This window comes from Ictidomys tridecemlineatus, chromosome 3 (genome assembly GCF_052094955.1).
Source record: "Ictidomys tridecemlineatus isolate mIctTri1 chromosome 3, mIctTri1.hap1, whole genome shotgun sequence".
Lineage (NCBI taxonomy): Eukaryota > Metazoa > Chordata > Mammalia > Rodentia > Sciuridae > Ictidomys > Ictidomys tridecemlineatus.
The window spans coordinates 84,740,740-84,764,144 of NC_135479.1; the positions used below are offsets into that span (position 1 = coordinate 84,740,740).

A 23,405-nucleotide genomic window follows, 5' to 3' on the forward strand; every position below is an offset into this window, starting at 1 on the left:
TATACAAACAGAGATATGAAAAATTGTGGTATATGTGTATATTAAGAATGCAAAAAAAAGTACATGTATAATGGCATAAATTGATGTGAACATATACAGAGATATGAAAAATTGTGCTCTATATGTGTAATGAGGACTGTAATGCATTCCACTGTTGTAGTGTATTTTAAAAAATAAAATAAATTAAATTAAAAAATAAAACATAACTGAAATATATGTGATTTTAAATCCTAAAAAAACAAAAAGCTAATGTCGGGCTAGGGTGTGGCTCAATGCTAAGCACTTGCGTAGCATGCTCAAGGCCCTTATTTTGATTCTCCAGCACCACCAGGAAAAAAAAAAAAAAAAAGACTCTCAGCTGTTATTGAAGAATTGATGTGGGTCTGGGTGCAGTGGTGCATGCCTATAATCCCAGCAGCTCAGAAGGCTGAGGCAGGAAGATCGTGAGTTCAAAGCCAGCCTCAGCAACAGTGAGGCACTAAGCAACTCAGTGAGACTCTATCTCTAAATGAAAATTACAACAGAGGGCTGGGGATGTGGTTCAGTGGTTGAGTGTTCCTGAGTTCAATCTTTGGTACCCTCCCCCTGCAAAAAAAGAATTGATGATGTGGGGACGAGAACCTAGTGTCAAAAAGTATCATCGAGAACTAAAAAAAACAAGTCACCCATCACTCCCAAACTTTGAGTTTCTTGAAACCTAACCAACATAACCTGTGTCCATACCTTCAGAGCTTGGCCACTGTGACAATTTATTATAAGGTCAAGATCTCCAGTCTGCATTTTCCATGGAGACATATTCCAATGCTCAAAAGCTGCTCAGGGTAATGAACCATCACCTGGGTAAACAGTGGAGCCCCCTTCCAAAAATGAGGCCTACTATTCCCTTGCCACACACTGATTCTACACACATACATCTTTACACAGTGCACTCTCTACACACATACACACACACACACATTCACACCCTCCATAAATACACACATATCTAGGTACGTACACTACATGTCCTTCATTTCTTCACATTTACATCCATACACACATCCTCCATAAGTACAAACACACTTCCTTACACACTTATACACCATGCTTTCACACAAAATACATCTTTATATATACATTCTTGAGTTGTACCTTTCATGATAAACCAGACCAAAAATTTGTGACATGCCACATACTCTCCATAAACACAAATATCATTTGCTGAAGTACCTCCAAGATTCACAAACACAGATTAAACACACATATTCACACCATCCACACACACACATACACATATCCTGCATACCTTCACAAATACATACACTAGACATGCACCCTGTATATGTGCTTATACACATACATACTCCGTGTACACCACCTCCATACATAGCTCTCACATGTGTACAACTACCACACATACATAAACATACAGAGTAGAATCTGATCAGACACGCTCAGATCTCAGACCACAAGCAACATCTCTCAAATCTATTCCTAACCAGTGAGAATGACCCATACTGGCCTTATGGCCCAGGACTGTGCTGGCCAGGTGGCCTGGTGGCTGGGGCACACAGACCCCACCCTCCCACCCTGTGCACCATCGTGGTTCCTCACCGTGTGGTAGCTGTGGGCGCCTGTCTGCATCAGCAGCTGCTGCAGGGTGCTGATAATCTTGCGACGTCGGCGACTCTCCTCCCGCACTCCCTTGAGCTCATCGGCCTGGCGGCCCAGCTCCTGCTGGCCCAGCTGCTGCTGGCCCAGGCTGGCCTGCAGCCGTGCCTCCAGCTGGGCAACGCTGGCACTCAGGCAGTCCTGGCAGTGCAGCAGGTACTCTATGATGAGCTGTGCCAGGCGCAGCACCTTGAGCAGCACCACGTCCACAGGGTGCCCACAGCGGCTGCACACCTCCCGGTCCAAGTTGCAGAAGGTGACGCCAGCAATGTTCTCCTGCAGAGTGGCCACATCCAGCTCCCGAGCCACACGGTCCACATCCAGGGCGCTAATACGCCTCCAGTCTATGCTCTCATTGCGAGGCTGGAATTTGAAAGTGGGGAGTGTGTAGACCCCATAGTGGGGGCTGCTAATACCTTCAGTAGTAGTGGCTGTGGACTGCATGGAGGGGAGAAACCCTGGACTGACCACCGGGCTGTGATGCCACCAAGGCCACGGCTGCTGGCCAAGGAACTGAAAGAGAGCCTGAAAAATGAGAAGAGAGTCTAAGTTAAGCAAGGTGTGTGTGGCTGCATGTACTGTGCAGCTGGTCAGCACAAGACCAAGTGGACAAGAGGTTACTATATGAGAGGAACACACTGACGTGGCAGGGTGTGGGCCTTGCAATTAATTGCATGGGTATAGATTTGAAACCTCTATTTGGGCAAGATCTCTCCACTTCAGCCTCCTAAATACATCAGGGACCAGAAGACCCATTTATCAGAATTGTGGTAAGGAATGCGGCAGGTGAAGCACCCAGCCTAGTACCCGGCACACAGTAGGTTCTCAGAGAACCCTTCCAGACCTACCGCAGGAGTTCCTGGCAGAGAACTTTGTCAGGTGGAGCTGTCAAATGTATAACTGGGTCCTTCTGCAACCCTACATGTGTCTCAGGACAACGTCCAACCACTTGCCATGGGTGGCAGAACCATCTACTAACCACCCAATCCTTGCCTTCTGTCATCACAGGATTCCAGTGGAGCACGGTGGATTACATTTCCCAGCTTCCCCTGCAGTGAGGTGTGACGACATATCTAAATTCTCTCCCATGGAATGTAAGTGAAATGATGTCTACCCTTGCCAGGAGGGGCTCAAGAAAGCTGCCATGTCTCTGCACAGATTATGTTCAATCCAGAAAGAGCTTTTTTCCTTCAATTTTTTGCTGTGCTAGGAATTGAGCCAAATGGTAGTTTGATGATACTGGAAGGAATTTAAAGTGAATACTGTAAATTTTGATTTGTAGCTCAGAGGTAGAACACTTGCCTAGCATGCACGAGGCCCTGGGTTCTACCCCTAGCACTGTAAAATAATAAAATAAAAATCAGTAATTTAATTTAAAGTAAGTAAATAGGGGCTGGGGTTGTGGCTCAGTGGTAATGTGCTCGCCTAGCATATATGAGGCACTGGTTCGATTCTCAGCACCACATAAAAATAAAGACAATAAAGTCCATCAACAACTAAAAAAATTTTTTTAAATAAATAAAGTAAGTAAATAAATAAGGTAGGTTGTTAGAAAAAAAGAACTACAATATACTCTGTAGACAAACTCACATTGCTTGAGAAAAAATTGTCATTGTAGTATCATTTATAAAAATGAAGTAAAAGGAAATAAGGAATTGTTATAAAAATGAAGTACAAGGAAATAAGGAATTGTTATAAAATAAAATACTGCTATTGATAAGTATAAGGCAGCTTCACATATACTGATATGTAATAATAATATCACATATTAATATATACTTTCATTTGGTTTAGTTATATATTAATATAATCATATTTACTAGCTCACAAATTATTTATTATTAATTACTAATAATATTTATAAATATTAATTATTTACATATATGTCACACTGGAATAATCACCTATGAGAGGAGGGCAACGGGAGTACAAATTAATAAATAAATGAATTGATGAAAATGGCATGGATAGATAGGAGATGGTCAGATAGATAGGCCTTACACAAACCAAAGATAATTTGAATAATCTGTATCTGTTATAATTATATAAAATATATAATTATTATTCATACATAAATTCATTTATCTACAGGATTTCATGAGCATGGACAATTGGGTTATATATAATTTTTTTTACATGTTGATGGACCTTTATTCTATTCATTTATTTTTATTTGGTGCTAAGAATCGAACCCAGTGGCTCACACATGCTAAGCAAGCGCTCTACCACTGAGCCACCACCCCAGGCCGCATGGGCAATTCTTGAAAGATGGACAAGACACTGTCAGCAATGCCTACCTCTAGATAATGGAAAGGCAGGCTGGAGGACATCTGTTTTTCATTTTCCACTTCTCTAAGTTATTTGCAGTTCCCTTGAGGTACATGTTACCCCATTTAATCAAGTTCTTTCTGGATTCAGTGATTCAGACATGAAAATATGGTAGAAAGAGAAGAAAGGCCATTGACCCCAGGAAGGAGAAAGGCCTTGAGGAGAGGAGAGTCTGGGCTGGCACAGGGGAAGGACCTCCAGGAAAGCACCTGGGCTTGCTGAGCTCTTCATCTGGGAAAGGTAGTGACAGGCCACTGTACAAAGTGGAAGAGAGGCGAGGGCATGGCACTCACAACTCAGGGAGTCTACACACGAACTTACAAACAGGCACAGGATTATTATTCTCATTTCACAAACAAGGAAACTGATGTCTGGAGAGGTTGAGTGTCTTGCCCCAGCTAGAAAGATCAGCATTGAAGTGCTAGTACACAGGCCTCTGGTTCCAAAGCTTGTGAACTTTGAACTCCTAAACACTGATTCTTGGGGTTATTACTTTGATTAGAATCTCAGTCCTTTTCCCTCAAACTTCCAACTCATTCATTCATTGAAGGTATACCTCCGTGGGCCCAGCCCTGTGCTAGGCACTGGGGACTTCCCAGATGTATCAACCACACATCTGCTCCCCACTGTTCAGCTCAGTGTGGCTCCTTCTTGTCACAGCACCAAGGGCAGGCCTCTTCGCCAGGTCTTGACACTGCCCACAGGATGCTGCAGATCCACCTTTTCAGTTTCAGCTCCCATCTTTCCTTCTTTTCTCGGATCCTCTTCCTTAACATACTCCCCCACCCCACCCCGTGGCCTACTTAACCTATCACCAAAAAAAAAAAAAAAAAAAAGAGCTGGGTGACATGGTACTCACCATGCTTATCTCCAAGCTCACTGCACCACTGGAGCCCGGGAGACAACTGCTCACAACAAGCGGTGCCTCAGAGCAACAGCAGGTTACCAGGCATGTTGCAGGCAAGGGTAACAGGACACCTGCTTCCTGTCCTCCCATAGACCATGAGCTCACCTGAGAATTTCACTGCTTAACTATTTAAGCTTTGGTCTCAGCTGCTTCCCAGCAGTCCTCCCCAAGAACAAGGCCAATAACTGCCCATCACCAACTCTCCCAGCTCCCCTCCCACCTCTTTGCCTCCTCTTTAAACAGGAGGACTGAAAGCAGGACTGCTAGTGTAACCTTGAGATTTTTCTGTTCACCCATGACTCATTCTCCCTGCACACTGTCCTGGGGATGAGTTCACACATACAGCTTCAACTACGACAGGCTTGCTCTCGTATGAGCCTCAGACACCCCCAAATCTCTTTCTCTCTGGCCTTTCTCTCTTGTGACCTTAAGGCCCAATCCTTCTAAACTGATTATACCTGGAGTTGCAAACCCAAGTGCTACCAACACCAGGAAAGTAGCATTACATGCCTGAAGTGCCAGGTAAGGGAGAAGCCACAGCACAAGTTTGATGATAAATGGCAACTGATTCCCCACCTTAGAGTCCAAGATAAAGTAAGGCAGTGGTTCTCAAAGTATGTTCCCTGAACCATCAGCAGCAGCAGCACCCAAGAACTTGTTAGAAATGTAGCTTCTCACACTTAGGGGTTCAGAACCACCATAGTAGATAGTGCTGGGATAAAGGAAAAGGAGGGAGGAGGGTGTGTCCTGTTTAAAAAGAGCAGTCGCCACTGAACTTCAGCCATCTGGAAAAGAACGGTGTTTCTTGTAGGCTGACTGCAAATTCATTAAGAACGACATCCCAAGACCACGTCTATGACTCTTTCCAAACCACCTTTCTAAGTGTACCTTCCACCACCGAGTTACTTTCTGTACACACTTTCACACCTCTGGGTGTTTATTTGAGTCTCAGGCACTGTTTTTCTGTAGCTTTACAGAGTAGAATTCATGTAATCCTCAGAACAACCCCTTGGAGAGGTATGCTTATTACCTAAGCCACAGAGAAGTAAAGACCCCTGACCAAGGTCCAGAGGCTGGATTCAAACCTAGGCAGGTAACCTCTGGTCAGGACTGTTGGCCATTATTGAGCACCACCTCTTGTTATAGGGCTTCAGCCACCTCCTTCTGATCCTATTGAGGGTGGATGCATGCCTGAAAGCCCTGCTTATCATGATTACCACCAGAAAGCCCTTCCAGACCCACAGTCAAAATATCCTGGCCCTCCTGATGTTCCAGAGCACAGAGTGTACAGTCTAGTCCATGTGGGGTGGCTGTGTAATATTCATTCATCCATCCATCAGCACAGGATTCCTGAGCCCCTGCTAAGTGCCAGGCACCATAACTCACATTCAGATTGGATAGTGACCCAGGCAAACAGTCCCTGCCATTGTCAATAAAAAGAGTTAACATCTGTGGAATCCAACTATGTTTTACCCGCAGTTCTAAAGTTTTATGTGTGTTATCTGGTTCAATTCTCACAACCCATCATACAGTCGAAGAAACTGAGAGAGTGAACAGAGAGGAAATGACTTGCACACAATGCCAACTGCAGTGTCTGGCTCCAGAGTTTGTTCTCCAAAAAGGCAGAAAAACACAGAAATTACTCACAGACTGGTAGGTGCCAGGGAAGGAGTTAAGAGAGGGTGCTGTGGGAGCACCAAGGAAGGTCCCTTACTATAATATTTCTGTTTCTCCTCCTCCAGCTCCAAGCTTTCCAGGACCTTCACCAGGATTCATTCCTATCTGTTGTATTCCAGCCCCTGACCAATTTTCCTGAGCTCAGATTGCTATAGAGCTGAGTAACATTGTTCAAATCTTAGAATAGCTGCCTACATTCTTGGGGTCTTGAAGAAATGAAGCTATGAACCACCAAGAATTAGGGTAAAGAGTAAAAATGAAGTTAGGAGTCCTTCATTTGAACTCACTGGAGTGAAATAGCAGAGTAAAATGCTAGATTTGTTGACCGCCTGGGTCCACAGGTTGACTCCAATGGCTACTAATGAAAGCAGAGAGTGCAGGAGCCCTGTGGGTGGGCTCAGGCATCCCAGTACCACACTGTCACTATGTGCCCTTGGTGTGATAGCTTGCATCCTGGGCCACTCTTAAACCTTTGCCTATTCCTTTAATATAGAGAGTAACATTCTCACTCCCAGTTATGCAGGATTTTGAATTAGTTTTTACTGTACCCCCAAAATACCATGCCTCTCTCCCTCTGGAACCCCAAGGGTCCAATTCTCAGAAGTCCTAGGGCTCTGGCATTAAAAGCAGAACTGTGGGAATTGGAAGATGATGATGATAGCAGCTATTATTTATCAGACATTTATATTCCAGATCTGTACCAGCCTTTAAAAGTGTTATTTCCAGCCCACACATATCCTTGTTAAGAAGCTATGATTTGCCTCATCTGACAAATGCAACCAAGGTTCAGGGAGACTAAGAGACCTGCCCCAAGTCACTCAGCTACTAAGCAACCAACTTCTGTCTAACTTGAAAGCTTTTGAATTACGCCAAACTAACTCCCAATAATGGAATGGGGGCGGGGAGTGATGATGATGATATATAAATTATTTCCTATTATGGAAATTACAGTACCTGAGACTTCCTGACCAAAGTGCAAGGGCTGACAGGGTTTACAGCAAATCATGACAGGATCAGCGTTGGAGATCTTAAAATCTCCCCGTGTCTGCAGGGCTAGTCTGAACACGACTCAGCTCTACAACTTGCTTTCTGGCTACAGTAGACAGAAGACAAAGCCAAATGAAAGTGTGTAAGGTTACCTGGAAACCACATGCTCCAGGGACAAGGACACGTGCTTTCTCTTGACTGAATTATCAGCACAGTGCTTTCTCCACATCTGGGAATAGACACTGAAGTAGATGTGACTAACTGTCATTAGGAAATCTGAAGCTGTGTCATCCACCTCTACATGTTTTGATGGGGCTCTAGGAAACTTCCCTTCCCAATCCCAGTCCAATACCATGAATTAATAACCCCAAAGAATATTTGTGCTAGCACTTTATTGTTGGAGAGTTGGCTTCTACCCATGGCAATCCCACACCCAGTAGGGAAAACCTTTCTACCACCCTTGCTTTGCACACCCCTGGTCACCACCCAGCAAGGCAGCCATCACACTGTGAACAGTTCCTGGAGAATTTACATTTCTTCTGAAATCTTCCCACCTAAAATCGATCAAAGATAACTTCCACAAAATTGGCCAAATGCCTGGTTTTTTATTTAACTTGACAGCAGGACACAACATTGTACTGTCTTTTCTCCCTCAAGAAAGCCCCCATGAGGAGATTCTGGAGGGTGCCAAGCTTCTAAAGGACTGCCAAGCAATCATTTACAAACCTGCCCTGGCTTCCAAACCTGCCTGGGGGAACTGGGGCACATCATTAGTGCTAATTGCTATGGCTGCCAAGGAAACCTTCCCACAGTTTGCAAACAGGCTCTGTACACAGCACAGGCAAGGGAGTGCAAGGAGACTCCATAGAGATCAGAGGGACCTAGGGGCTCTCCTGGAGCACTACAGTTACAGACTTTAGACTTGATCTTGGATTCTGCCCTTTTCAAAGGAGTCCCCCTTTCCTGCTCTTCCCTGTTTCTCTAGGGGCTACATCCAAGGTCACAAGCTACAAACAGCAAGAAGGAGAAATCCATTCCACCAGGAATAGAGCTCTGTCCCTTGCAGCTGGCCTTCTATTCCCAGCAACTTTAAGGAGGTAGTTTAATTTTATTTATTCACTTTTTTATGTGCACTGGTGCTGTGGAATGAACCTTTGGCCTGGCACATGCTAATCTCCAACTCTTCCACTGAGCTATAACCCCAATCCCAAGGGGGTATTTTTTAAAAGACAGTGTTTACGTTTATTGTCAAAAGTCTATTGTAAATTTTCTGCCACGCAAAGATTCTCTTTAAAATAAAAGTAGGTGTGGAGATTTGACTGATGTCCCTTGGAAGTATTTTAGACATGAGGACTGAATGCCCTATCTTCCGAGTTGCAGAATTGTCAAAAAACAAACCAAAAACCAAAATTCTGCTTTTTACACCTTTGCCCGGTACTAAGTAAATCTCCTGTGGACTTTTTTCCACCGCCACCTCAAATCAACAATCCTGTTGCTGCCGCTGCTAAACTCCAGTCCAGGGGTGGAACCGGGAGTAAATAGAGATGCCAACATGTTTGTTTAAAAAGTCGTCTCATCGCTAACAGATCTCCCTTTAACTACAGAACTCAAATCATCAAGCCCCCTAAATCACATTTTTTTTTCTTTTTCTTTCCTTTTCCTTTTTCTTTCTTTCTTTCTTTTTTTTTTTTTTTCTTCCAAAATGTAAAAGGGCAAGGCCTCCCAGGGAAGCCGAGGCCTGGGGGGATCAGTCGTTCCCACTCCGCGCCTCCAACGCCGGGTGAGTCCTTCCCTCCCAGGGTACCTCGGTCCGGAGCAGGCCAAAGGGGCTGGCGCGGAGTGCCCAGCGGAGCCCGGGGAGCCGCTGGTCGGGAGGCAGAGCTGGCAGTCCCGGAGCCGGGCTGGACCCCTGCAGGACACCAGGGCAGCCAAGGTTTAACCTCCTTCCGCCCACGGTCCGGATCGCTCCGACTGCAGCCACGCCGCCTTCCCGCTCCCCTCCCGGGCTGAATTCCTGGCATAGTTTTCCCAGGCAGCCAGGCTCACCAGGGGGTTCACGCGGGGCTGGGGGCAGCGGGTAAAGATCTCGGGGTTCTAGCTTTCCTTCTCGCCCCAGGCCCGCTGCCTGACTCACTTTACCGCCCAGATATCCCAGAGACAGCCCGGAGCCCTGCGCAGCCCAGGGATGCTGCTTCCCCAGCCACCACTAGCCGGGCTGCGCGCACTCCGCGGCGGGGAGAAGGCTAGCCCCGCTACCCCAGGGCGGTCCACCCGCAGTGGTCAGGGGCCGAGATCGCCTCCTTACGCTAGGAGCTCCAGGCTTGGGGTCTGTGTAGCCTCCGCAGCGTCCCAACCATTCCAAGGAGAGGCGGAGCCTATTCCCAGCACCCCCGGGACGAGCTATTTTTAGATCTGTAACGGATGGGAGGACGGAGGGAATGCCACGTTTAATCCGTTAAGAAAATCCAAGATCCAAGTCACTAGTTCCCGGGCCTTGCTGAAAGTTGGGAGTGTTGAAGCCCAGGGCGGCTGGAGTGCTCCAACCTTCTCCTTCTTTCACTCCCTACCACCCCAGTCCCCATCCCCGCCCCACGTGCTCCCTTTCTCCCCCTCCAGGCCCACAGCCATGGGCCTGCTGTAAACTGGGGCGACTGCAGCTCCGCCCCATCTCCACAGACAGCTCTGCTCACCCGCCCAAAACTAAGGGGAACTTTCTAGATTTTGATCCTTTGAATCCTTTGGGTGTGTGCTTTAGATTGATCAGATGGCAACCACCTTCCCCCCACACACCTCATTTTCTCTCCCTGATCCCTTGCGATTCCCAAAATTATGGGCTCTTGTTTTGTTTTGCTTTGCTGTTCTGGTTTTTTTTTTTTTTTTTTTTTTTGCTTTGTTTGATTTTGTTAAGGCCTTCCTTCCACAGCAGCCTCAGTCCTCTGCATCTTGGGACAGTCAAGTGTTACTGCTGTTTATCAGTGCTTCCCCAAATCCTCAAGTATAACAGAGAAGCACCCAACCAGGCAAGTGTAAAGTAGAAAGTAGAAGGCTTTATTAAAGGACAGCAGAAAAGACTTCTCCCCAGAGGAAGAATCTGTTAAAAGGAAAGGAGAGATCTTCCCTTTTTTTTATAGCTAAGGTCTTTTTTAGCTTTCCCACACTCATGTCCTTTGTTTCCCTTTATCTTGCAGTGATAGAATGCAGGTGAGAAGGCCTGCATGGGAGGTGGGAGATAGGTGGGCTGAAGGAGTAATCTGTTTGCTGGGAGCTGCTTCAGTATTAACATCCCTTAGGATGGGTTCCCAGCCTGGCCTTGGGGACATTAACATTTCAATTTCCGCAAGTGCTGCCTGGTTTCCTGAACTCCATTTGATAATGGTATCCATTTTCTTTATCTTACTCTATATTAGATTCGATTTACCTAACTACACTAACTACCTATCTGTAAATCTGGCTTCAAAAGCAAAAGTATTGGGGAATACATGTTGGCAAAGATGTAGAGAAACTGGAACCTCTGTGCATTGCTGGTAGAAATACAAATGGTAGAGCCACTATGGAAAAGAGGGACTACCATTAGTCCCTCAAAAAATCAAACAGAATTGCCACAGGGACCAGGCAGTGGCATTTGGGAGGCTGAGACAGGAGAATCCAGAGTTCAAAGCCAGCCTCAGCAAAGGTGAGGCACTTAGCAACTCTGTGAGACTCTATCTCTAAACAAAATAAAAAGTAGGGCTGGAGATGTGGCTCAGTGGTTGAGTTCAATCCCTGGTACAAAAAAAAAAAAAAAATCCATAGGATCCAGCAATTCCACTTCAGGGTATATATACCCCCCAAAATTGAAAGCAAGGACCTGAACAGATATCTGTACACTCATGTTTATAATAGCATTGTTACCGCTATTGACCAGTGACGAGTTCTTGCTCCCCGATGTTGAAGAATAACACCAAAGAAGCACGCCGAGGCAAGGTCAGAGTAGAGATTAGAAATTTATTAAAGGACAGAAGAAAAGACTTCTCCCGGAGGAAGAAGGGGACCCAGAAGGTGGAATCCGTGGAAGTGCAGTTGTCTCCCCTTTTTATAGTTCAGTGATGGAATGTAGGTTGGAAGGCCTGAGGGGTGGGACACAGGTGGGCCAAAGAAGTCCTCTGAGCAGGAAGGACTTTTGAGATGGGCTTATCACTTCTCTGGAATGGGCTATCTCCAAATCTGTTGGGGCTGTTGGTTAACACTTCTTTGAGGTGGACTTTGGCCTAGGGCCTTTTCAGGCCTTCATTAACATTCCATGAGTTGTCCTGTGTTTTCCCTGAGTCATTTCCAGCATGGCCTCCATTTTAGATTTCACTCGATTTTAGACCTGATTTACCTAACTACACTGACTACCTAACTTTAAATCTGGCTTCATTCCCCCCTCTAATTTGGGAACTCCTTACTGCTGTAAGGAAAGGGGGCGAAGAAAATCTTTCTGGCTTCTTCAGGCTGACAAAAGGGGCGATGTCGGGGCAAGCAGTTTGGAGTCCCCTTTAAAAATATCGGGTCTATCGAGTGGTCCATGCTAAAAGTCCAATTAAGTAATAGGCTGGAGGGCCATTCGAGTGATGGATGGTCTATAAGAGAAACAAGAATTCATTAGTACTGGAACCAGATTGATGCAGCAATAAATGCCATAGCACAGGAATATGCCAATGAGTATGGTGGCAAAGACAAAGGCTAACAATGTTTACCACCAGGAAGTACCAAGAACCATATATATTGTTTCCATGTTGAGGACATGGCTTCTATCTGAGCATGTAAATCTTTAAGGATATTTGTCATATTGCCAGAAATGTCAGGGATGTAAACACAACATTTAACTTTTAGGTTACACATGTCTTTTTTTTGAGATAATTATTAAATTATTAAACTATATCATCTGATCTTGTAAAATCCTTTTACTAGTATGACCTGTGTCTATTAAATTTTGTTACCTAGGGCTGGATAACCATACTAGCAAACACCAAGCCTACCTGTGTAGGTTAGGAATATCTGTGAGCCTTAAAACTAAAAACTACTCTGGCAGTTCCTTTTGATAGTTACCAGGCATTCCTACCTAAGAATCTCTTTTGCAGCCTTCAGTTTACTTATTGTTGGAGGTTACATTTAACTATTATTATTTAAAATGTCCAGGAATAGCTATGTTTTGGCTTTGACTGTCTTTGCTAAGTGTTTAAGATGAAGCAAGTCAAACTGACTTTGTTCCCATCTATTGTTAAGAGTCAGCTGAGTCTCTGGGAGTCCTTGGGAACTTCACAGCAGCTTCTCAGTTCTGCTAGTGCCATTTGCGCTAGGATGGGTCCAGGCCTTGCTTGACCATGTGGCTTCCCTCGGAAGCATCAGGAATGTCTCCCTTCTCTGATGACCCTCCTCTTCACAGCAAATGCACTGATTGGCTTTCTGTCCTCCACTGGTCTCATTAATCTCCCTAATCAGGAGGTTATGTGGCCTAGAGTTGCAGAGCCCTTTGGAGAAGACCCTATCCCCTGATTCAGACTGACTCAGAGGGCAAGAGCCAAATATTGGTTTTCTTGGCCCCTTTAATTTAACTTTAATTTTAAAACTTAATCTTAAACATCTAGCAAATAAACTTCAACAGCCTTATATTAAGTACTGGGCTTTAATACCTATCTCTCTATCCTGTAGATGATAACTCCTTATCTTAAGTTAACCCAGGTTGTGAGTTCTTAAAGCAGTACCTCTTTAAAACATTAACAGGCAATCCTTAGACCATCTAAAAGCAAACTACAAAACAGAACTAACTAGGATAAAAACATATTTAGTTATGTAATAGCTACCTTGAATTCTGGCAGAGTTATACATTATAATCCCCTGTTTGAGATCCTGGCAATCATGACAAAAACCAACTTTTGGACACAACCCTAAATGCACTGAAATCTGGCCTATTTCTTTCATAGTAATTTTCACATACAGTGAGATGGGACATAGAGCCTTATCTCAAGGTGGGACTCTTCATGCAGTCTCTCTTGGCAGAAACAGACACACTTGACAGAAACAGTCTTAAATACTATGTTCTGAAGCTGATCTCTGCTTTTTGGACATCATTTTACAAAGCCTACATAAATTGTTGTGAACTTGAGCAAACACAACATAATGTCACATCTAAAACAAGAATTAAAGAAAGGCCGAAAGCTTTTAACCTTTTGTAGAAAAGTAGCAAAGTACTTTTGTGTTTTGCAATAAAACCTTCACATAGATTAGGCTCTCATTAAGCTTTCATTAACTTAAAAATACATTTAAATTGTATCTCAATGTAAAAAGTAACATGGAACTTTACATAACTTATTGATAACAAGTCCAGTTATAGAACACAAATGATAAACTTCCAACATGTTTTTCTTTTAAGCCTAAAATTACCATACAATTTGAGAATACCTGCTTGATATAATGCTCTTTCTAAAGCTTCTACCTTACAGACTTGTATATCTGGAAGATATGAACACATTAATGGCACCAATTACATTGATGTTTTTATATTAATCAAGTTTAGCTTTTAAAGGAATAACATAGCACAATTTTCTAAAACAACAGCACTTGTTTAACCAGCTGTTTAATTTCTTTAATATTACTTTGTTCAAAAACTTACACTTATAACCAACTTGCACAGACCTTCTTTATCACTTACTTAAACCCTCTTAATTACTCAATCCAGAAACACATTTTCCCTCTATTAAATCCATATCTAGAACCTTCTAGTTTCTCTTTCATCTGTTAACCTCCTTCTGTTCACATCTTGAAACAATATTTGTAAACCTTTGAATCTGAGCAGATTATTTCATAGACAATAAATTTATTAGGGCCTTTTTTGAACACCTAGAATAACTTATAAGCTTAATTTAAGATCTCCTTTTTTAATCTATTTACCAAATTTAAATTGAGCCATTTGAATCACATGAATCAAAGATATTTGGATCCATTTTTAATTTTTCATGAGCGCTCCTCATCTGTCAATTGTCATATCACTGCATGATATATGGACATACACACAGACATACCGACATACAACACTAACATAAGTGTAACACATAACACAAAAGGCCTTGCAGATTTCTCAGGTGAAATCTCATTGCAATGTTAAAAAAAAACTCCAGTTGATCAAAAATAGAACTTATCAGAAAAACATTAACTTGTCTGTAGGAACAAAATCATGAGCTCAAAAGAATATAGAATCTAAGAAAAGGCAAAAGTCCTAGAAAAAATTGACTGGCCAGTAATTAGTAAATGCCATACAATTTACTCTTTGGTTTAATCCAGTTTGAGTTCCCATAAAAAGACACTTTTACTCTTTTTTTTTTTTTTTTTCTTGGGCCTGAGCTCCAAACTGCTTCTGTTTGCATATCAGCATAAGCCCTGGCTGAGGTCTGGAAGGATCTGGAAAACCGGAATTCTGAGCAGAAATTTCATGCCTAAGGTATTTTAACCATAAGTCACAATTTTTAGGTTTGGAAGTAGAAATAAGATACAATTTACAAAATTTCATCTTTATATCTTCCTACACTAGAAAAACTTGCTCACACAAAACTGAAAATAGGATCTTTCTTGATAATATAAAAGCCACCATCAGAAGAAGTTCCTTCAGGATCATTAAGCTACTTTCTTTGTTCTGAAGTTTCTAAAGTTACATTAAATCACCTGGAAAAAATCCACACGCTACCATGTATATCTAAAATTACGCTTTGAAAATTTCCAAGACTGTTGCTAATTAATGTCATTTTAGTAAGCCAGACCAATGTTTTAATTCAACATTTTTCCTAAATCCTACACACTGAGAGAAACAGATACCAAATCATAATTTACTATCCTTGCCCAAATCAATGCACTGTATACCTAGTGAAATCTCCTTAGGCTACCCAGTTCAAAATTGATGTAAAAATAAAACAATGATTGGGAGTTACTTGCCAACTTGGAAGTAGAGTTCTTTTAATTTTCTATCCTAAGTATTTAAGTTCTCTGGCATGAATTATCTGAAATCACAAACTTAACAATTACCTAACCCTAACTTTTAACTGCAAGATTATGCAATGCTTCAAACTCATTTAGATACCAGATTTTACAATGAAATATCTTTTAGACACACATTTAGCCTAGATTATCCCAAAGAAACAATCTATAATAACCTTTAAAACAGACCAGATAAGAAAAATTCTCTCCAGGTTTTGAACTTCCATTTAATTATGACTCCTATCAGTGGCACCTTAGATTTCCCATGAGTGGACCAGATGTTCTCACATAGGGGCAATTATAGGTGTAAAATCAAGGGTCTCCGTGTGACTGACTTTACTGCATTTAGGTGGAGTAATCCTTACAGTGCAGGGAAATTATGAGGAAATTTCCCCAAAGCGAAAATGGCTTTGGCAGCTGCTGGGAATTCCTCAGTTTCCCCTTCACTTGCAAGATTAGCTCCTTTGGATAGATCCAATCCCAGGCAATCTGGTTTATCTCCTAACCTTCCAGTAGAGTCAGTTTTTAATCTGCCTTAGGTCTTGAAGGGGAAGGGGGTGTGTACTTTGATCAGCCCAAATTTTTCTCTGATTCTTTTTCCTCAGTGAGTCCAAGATTTTTTTCTCTTCATGGCAGATATCATAGCTAAGTCTACTTTACACTATTGGCATAATTTAGGATTTTCCCTTAGAGCGAAGAAAATCTGAACATACAGCACCTCATACCATTTCCTTTTTTGTAAACTTTATCAAACTGTAAAACTTAAAATTGATATTTCCCTCTGGTGGCCAGGTCTCTCCATCAGAGAGTTTGTATTGAGGCCAGGCCAAGAAAATGAGGCGCTTGTTCTTGAGCGTCTGAGGTTCAAATTTATCCCAATTTTTCAATACGCAGGCTAGTGGTGCACCTGGCGTATTGGAGAGAGAAGCTCCTGTCTGAGTGAGAAGAAAACAGGACTCAGGCGCCCACGCTTCGCCAGAGAAAACTGTTCTCCTTAGGGACGTCTCCCTAACCTTGAGCTTCCTAAACGGTCCAGAAAACCCGTCTCTCACCTGGCTTTGCCAAGGGGTTTCTGGTCCCCTTTAGCAAAGTGCTAGGGTCTCCAGTTTGCCCTGTGCCAAAGACCCTGGGAGGATTCAGACTTAAGGGCCTTACTGCTTTCCTCCCGACCACTAAAAACCCATTGAATCGTGTGCTCTTTGTCGCCTTTGCTCTGTAGAGTAGCAGATTACCAGAGTTGATTCTAAAAAATGCTTCTCTTAGCAGCTTAAGGAACACAGCTCATTTTAAACATTGGGTGGTAAAACAGACTATTGAAAGTTACCTATGCACCTTAGGGAACCTGGGCAGATTTTACTAATTATCTCATGCCTTTCTCAGTCCTGCAACCTGAATTGCTAATGTTTCTGACCTGCGAAGGAAGGGAAGCATCCAGGAGGAATGGATGCGGGGTTGGGAGTGTTGCATGGCCCAAACGGAGGCAAATGTGATTGGAGCTTTCCCTCAGTGTCATTCATCTACCGATCACCCTAGATACCCCTGAGGGCTGTCGGGAGAGGGATCAAGAGAAAGGAACCTTTGGAAACGTCTGAGAGTAGCCCAGACCGGGATTCCGCAGTTGTTCCAAACTCTTTCCTCCACCTCCACGCATCCGAAGCAGATCGGGATTCGGGACACTGTGTACTCACGCCAATTGCTCTCCAGGCCCAGACAGAAAAGTTGGAAGCAGCTTTGGCAGAACCCAACATGCCTGCTCTGTACCGAACAGGTGATTGAGAGCTGCTTAGGCCAAGAAACCTCTCACCCGAGTCTTGTAGAGTGGCGGCTGCACTAGTTGCGTTTAAGTAGCCGACGGGTGCCCACTTTACCCTCCAGAAAGAAAGAGAAAGATGCACCTCAAACAGACATGGGGTGCGTAGAGAGGTGCTTACCTCGGTGCAGAATATCTCGGTGGGACCTCCAATATGTTACCGCTATTGACCAGTGACGAGTTCTTGCTCCCCGATGTTGAAGAATAACACCAAAGAAGCACGCCGAGGCAAGGTCAGAGTAGAGATTAGAAATTTATTAAAGGACAGAAGAAAAGACTTCTCCCGGAGGAAGAAGGGGACCCAGAAGGTGGAATCCGTGGAAGTGCAGTTGTCTCCCCTTTTTATAGTTCAGTGATGGAATGTAGGTTGGAAGGCCTGAGGGGTGGGACACAGGTGGGCCAAAGAAGTCCTCTGAGCAGGAAGGACTTTTGAGATGGGCTTATCACTTCTCTGGAATGGGCTATCTCCAAATCTGTTGGGGCTGTTGGTTAACACTTCTTTGAGGTGGACTTTGGCCTAGGGCCTTTTCAGGCCTTCATTAACATTCCATGAGTTGTCCTGTGTTTTCCCTGAGTCATTTCCAGCATGGCCTCCATTTTAGATTTCACTCGATTTTAGACCTGATTTACCTAACTACACTGACTACCTAACTTTAAATCTGGCTTCAGCATTATTCACAATAGCTAAAAAGGTAGAACCAACATAAAGGTACACTGGCAGATGAATGGACAGGCACATGTGGTATATACATACAATGAAATATTACCCTTAGAAAAAAAGGTAATTTTGATATATGCTACACCATGAATGAACTTGGAAACTTGTCTCATCCATTCAGGCTGCTATAACCAAATACCATAGACTGGGTAGCTTATAGACAACAGATGCATTTTTCACAGTTCTGGAGACTGGGAAGTCTAAGATAAAGGGATCAACATACTCAGTGTCTGTTAAGAGCCTTTCCTGATTGATAGTTGTTGTCTAGCTGTGTGCTCAATGGAGGAAGTGCCTAAGTACTCTCTGGAGTCTCTTTTTATGAAGACACCAAACCCAGTCATGAGGGTTCCACCCTCATGGCTTAATGACATGCAAAAAGCCCACTCCTGATACCATCACTGTGGGGGTCTGGATTTCAATTCCATTGCTAGGGAACAAAACAGTCAGACAAAGCAAAATGTCATGCTGCTATGGTTGGATGTGTCCCTCAAAGTTCCCTGTAGTAAATGATTTGTCCCCAGTGTGGTGCTATTGAGAAACTGATGTGACTCCATTTCTGAGAAACCAGACTCTACCTCAGAGCAAAGCTTGTCCAAGGAAGGGGGCGTGACCCTTGTCCTTGGAAAAACACACAGAGCACTGCTAGGCACATACCCACCCTGCTGAGTTGTTTGTCTGCAAATAACAGGAGAGATCTTTTGGGCGCCAGGTGTCCCTGACTCAGTTAGGCTAGGTGAGGACTCATAGCAACCCCCTAGTAACCCCCAATAAGCATGAGACAGAGAAAATACCTGGGATGCCAGATGACCCCCCAGTAGTTTATGGTGGCTGATAACATGTTGGGAAACCATGTAGTTTAGCACGTACACCCCTCGTGGCTTAAACCAATCAGTTCAAAGGAATCCCCTTCTTGTACTAACCAATCACCCCTACCCAACTTGTTTCCGCCAGTGAATGTGCTAATTAATGTTAAGAGTTGTTGTTTGACTTTTCCGTTGGGTGAAATGATTTGCTGTGTGATGTTGTGACTCACAGAGTATCCCCCCAAAACCTATAAAATCTCACTGAACAAAGGACCAGGACTCACTCCCTGGGATTGCTGCATCGGAAACGGTTGTGAGTCCAGGCTTGCAATAAAGACTCTTGTGTGATTGCATCGGATTCAGCTCCTGGAGGTCTGTTGGGATCCCACGAATCTGGCATTCTACTATGTGAATCTGGCAATCCACTACCTTAACAGATGTGGCCAACTAGGAAGTCTCTAAGTCATTGGGGTTGTGCCCTTGAAGGAGATGATGACATGCCAGTCCCTTCCTATTCCCTTGTTTTCTTCCCTGCTGTGAAGTGAGCACTTTTGCTCTGCCACATGGTCCTGCTGCCATATGCCCAAACCAATGGGGCCAATCAAACATGGACTGAAACTGTGAGCCAAAATAAACTTTTTCTCTTTATAAGTGATTATCTCAGGTATTTTCCATAGTGTCAGAAAGCAGACTAAGACATGCTAAGTGAAATAAGCCAATCACAAAAGAAAAAAAAACATTGTTTAATTTTACTTATACAAAGTAACTAGAAATTGTCAAATTCATACAGACAGAAGTGGAACAATGGTTACCTGGGCCTGGGGGGAGGGATAGGAGCTATTATTTAATATGGTTGCACAATAATGTGAATGTACTTAATGTCATGAATTGTACATTCACAAATTATTAAAATGACAAACTTTAAGTCAGGCCTGGGAACACAGCTTGTAATGCCAGCAGCTCAGGAGACTGAGCCAGGAGGACTGCGAATTCAAAGCCAGCCTCAGCAACTTTGTGAGGCCATGTCTCAAAATTTTAAAAAGCCTGGGGATATTGCTCAATCAGGGCTTAACCCCTGGGTTTGATACCTGGTACCAAAAACATAAATAAATAAGGCAAACTTTATGTTATGTATATTCTACACAAATCTTAAAAGGTAAAATTATAAGAATAATAAAGTGTACAGAACAGAGATCAGGATCAAGTGAAGAAGCCTAAATTAGCCTCTGCTCTGATGGAGAATCGTGTTCCTTTTCTCTTCCCCTGGTCAGAGAATCCTTTTCACTGGATGGAAGAGAAATATCCAGGCTTTGCAGTCAAAGACACTTCTAAGTTCTCACTTCCTAAGATGTTTAAATCCGAGAAAGTCTCTTAACCTCACTGACCTTCCTCTTTCTCATCTGTAAATTGAAAAAATAAACTCTACCTAGCAAGGTTGTGAAAAGAATTGACTGATGTGTCTCTAGGCTCAGCAGGACCTGGACAGACAGTGGAGTATCTTCCAGAACTCACACTATAAAATTGCTTGGACACTTGCTTCTTAGCTCTCTTCCCATTGTATCCCCGCACCCGCCGGAAGTGTACAGAAAGCAGCACCTGTGTATGTTTGTGGGTATTCTTTCCACCCTCAATTTCCCCATGAGGTGCCCTCCTTTGCAGGGCTGTTTTAACACACACCCTAACAAAGCAGATTTAACACACACTCTATCCACCTTAGCCAAAATCCAAAGCCTCCAGCCTTGGCTGATCAAGATTTCCCACATATATAACCCTTGTATCTTTTCCTTAAGTAGCCTCAGATCAGCATTCAATACAGGGGAGCTTTGAGTGCCTATTATGTGCTAATTTCTGTTCTTGGTCCTAAGAACACCCAAAGCTTATAGAGGACTAGGCCACTTAGCACTGGGCAGCTATTACCCTCTGATGCCACAGCACTCAAAAATTTTGGTGGCACTAGTAGGGACTCTATATAGTCCATAATCTAGGAATAGGCCAGAAACTGGCCCTAGATGGCTAGACCAGGAGACATTCTTGCCACTCTGGGGAGGTGGGCTATGACTGTGGAGCACGAGAGGGCAGGAGGGTGGGTATTTCATATCTGCAGTTTCCATCTCGTCATCCTCAGTCCCGTGCCAGATCTGGCTCTCCGATCCAGTTCAGCCTGTCCTGAGCGTTCCCCTTCCTAAGGTGTAGGATATATCTCCAGGTGGAGATATGTCAGGAAATAGTGGGCCACGTCTTGACAGCCCAGGAGAGCAGTGTGTTCTCTTCCACCAACTGCTAACATCACACCTCAGAAGCCAGCTCAGATCTCGGGCTTCAGGAGGAAAAATCTAGGGAAACTGAGGTCTCCCAGGGCCGAGACACCAGCCATCACTGTGATTGTAGGTCAAAGGTGCATTGTTGAGTTTTCATGGTGCTGATGTATACACAGGCAGGCACACAATCTGAGGGCGGGTTTACGTTAAAGTCTGATTTGCTAGTTTCTCTTGAAAAGTATGAGGCAACAAAGGATGTGTCTAGAGCTGATTAGAGCCCAGGGGGCAATTTTCCTTAGAGCCACAACGGAGCCTATTCCTCAAAAGATTATTTTGAAGAAGTCTGTGTACATGCAGAAGGGAACTTTCTCAGGAAAAAGTAATCTGGCCACTCATTGGCTGGAGGCTAATGGCTGCTGGCTGTAATCTAGCCACTCATTGGCTGGCAATGAGGGGGTGGGGGACAGGATCTAGAATGAACTAGTCCTCACCCTCCTTTCTGCTAGGAGATAACTTTCCTTTTTTGGGCAGGATTCCCATTTGTCAGTTGATGGAGCCAGTTTGTTGAAAATATAGCTGTGAAAACATTAGAAAACGACTTTATGATATAATAATATTCTTGTTTATTTATGAATGCATTAAATGGCAAGATCTAGCATCTGATCTAAAAGGAATGGGAGGGTAAATATTTCAAGATGTCTGCAACAACCTTAACGTGATATGAAAATACTTGTAATGTTTATGGCCAACAGTAAAAATAAATATGTAAATTCACAGGCCTCCATCCCCTAATTCTATTCACAGACTCCCAAGAATCTGTACCCCAAAATCACCAGGGAGAGCATATTAACCTTGTAATTCAGCTTAGAAGTTACAACTGATGACCCAGGACTTTGTCAATTCCCCAGGGAGGAAGCTGAACTTTCCTTTATTTGAAAAGATAAATGGATAGTAGAATAATATGGAAGCTGGCATGAAACCCAAAAGACATGAACAAAAAAACTACAAGTTGAATTATGTATATGGTAAAAATCTAATAAATGAGGTTATAAACAAAGCACAGTCAGAAGACATTGCAACATAGTAATAAAGTACCAATACTTAATAAAGTATTATTATGTTACAAATCAACACAAAAGAGAAAACCCAATAGGAAAGTGGACAAATGATATTATGTAATTCATGGAGTAATAAAATGTAGATTGTCTGAAACTTGTGAAACACTGAACCTCACCAAAAGGAACATGAAAATTACATTGTTTAATTCTCCCTACCACTGTCATTACCACGATTTGAATCATTATTTTTTCTATTATAAAACCGCATTTATTACACAATACATTATTAATTTGTTTCCCACATTTTATTAAAAACTTATTTTACTGCCAAGCAAAAGTCACTATAAACTTCAATTTATCAGTATTGTCACAGTACATTCATAAAATCACAGACCAGCACGAAGAAACTTGACACTCAGGTTGACTTATTTGGTCTCATTGCAAGATACTTCATACATTTTTTAAATATTGAAAATATTTCTAATCAAGTTCCTCAAAACCCTGGTAGTTGGGCATGTTAGTTGAAGAACTATTTATCATGCCCTTTTCAGAGGTGGATATGAAAGTCAATATGTGTGACTCTGCTCCCCTGCTGAGAGGGCAAACACCAGGAACCCTTCCCTGTGGAAAGCTGAAAACCAGCTAAAGTTCCAGGGACACAACCTCAAGGTCAGCCATGGGGGTGTCCTCTAAGCTTGACTGAAATGTCAGAGTAAAGGGCAAGACAATGGGAATAAATAAACCTGGGGCAGGAGACATGACTAGTGAATATTTTTCAATAAGACTATCAGCACAGTGATTCTCAGAGGGGAAAATACCAGAATGAAAGGAAACAGATGGATCTAGTTTCATAAAACATTGTAACTATATTTGGTGGGGGGGGAGTCAGTTTTGTCCTATAATGCAAACAACCAAAAGGAAGGTTCTAGAAGAGCTTAGCCAGAGACTTTACCCAAGAAATATTCATTTTCGTACCTCCTGAAAAGAGGAAATAAATTCATTTTTATTTTTTAATTGAAAAATTAAAGTTACATGTATTTATGCTGCACAAAATTATGGGTGTTTTAAAATATTTTTTTAGTTGTAATTGGAACAATACCTTTATTATTTATTTATTTACTATGTGGTGCTCAGCATCCAACCCAGCGCCTTGTACATGCTAGGTGAGCACTTTACTGCTGAGCCACAACCCCAGCCCCACAACGTGATGTTTTGAAATG

General features: G+C 43.0%; 1 protein-coding gene across 7 annotated transcripts in view; it reads right to left on the reverse strand.

Annotated features, from left to right (window-relative positions):
* Dzip1l (DAZ interacting zinc finger protein 1 like) overlaps positions 1 to 10,122 on the reverse strand; it is a 33,000-nt gene extending 22,878 nt beyond the window's left edge. For 4 of the 7 annotated variants that reach the window (XM_078043381.1, XM_078043380.1, XM_078043379.1 and 1 more), the window contains exons 1-2: positions 9,354 to 9,847; positions 1,594 to 2,175 (exon numbers count right to left, since the gene is read on the reverse strand). In XM_078043381.1, coding sequence (XP_077899507.1) covers positions 1,594 to 2,094 — 501 coding nt within the window. In that variant the 5' untranslated portion in view covers positions 2,095 to 2,175; positions 9,354 to 9,847. The other 3 variants (XM_078043376.1, XM_078043375.1, XM_040269849.2) reach the window with 3 other exon arrangements.
* Between the last annotated feature and the right edge of the window lie 13,283 nt (positions 10,123 to 23,405).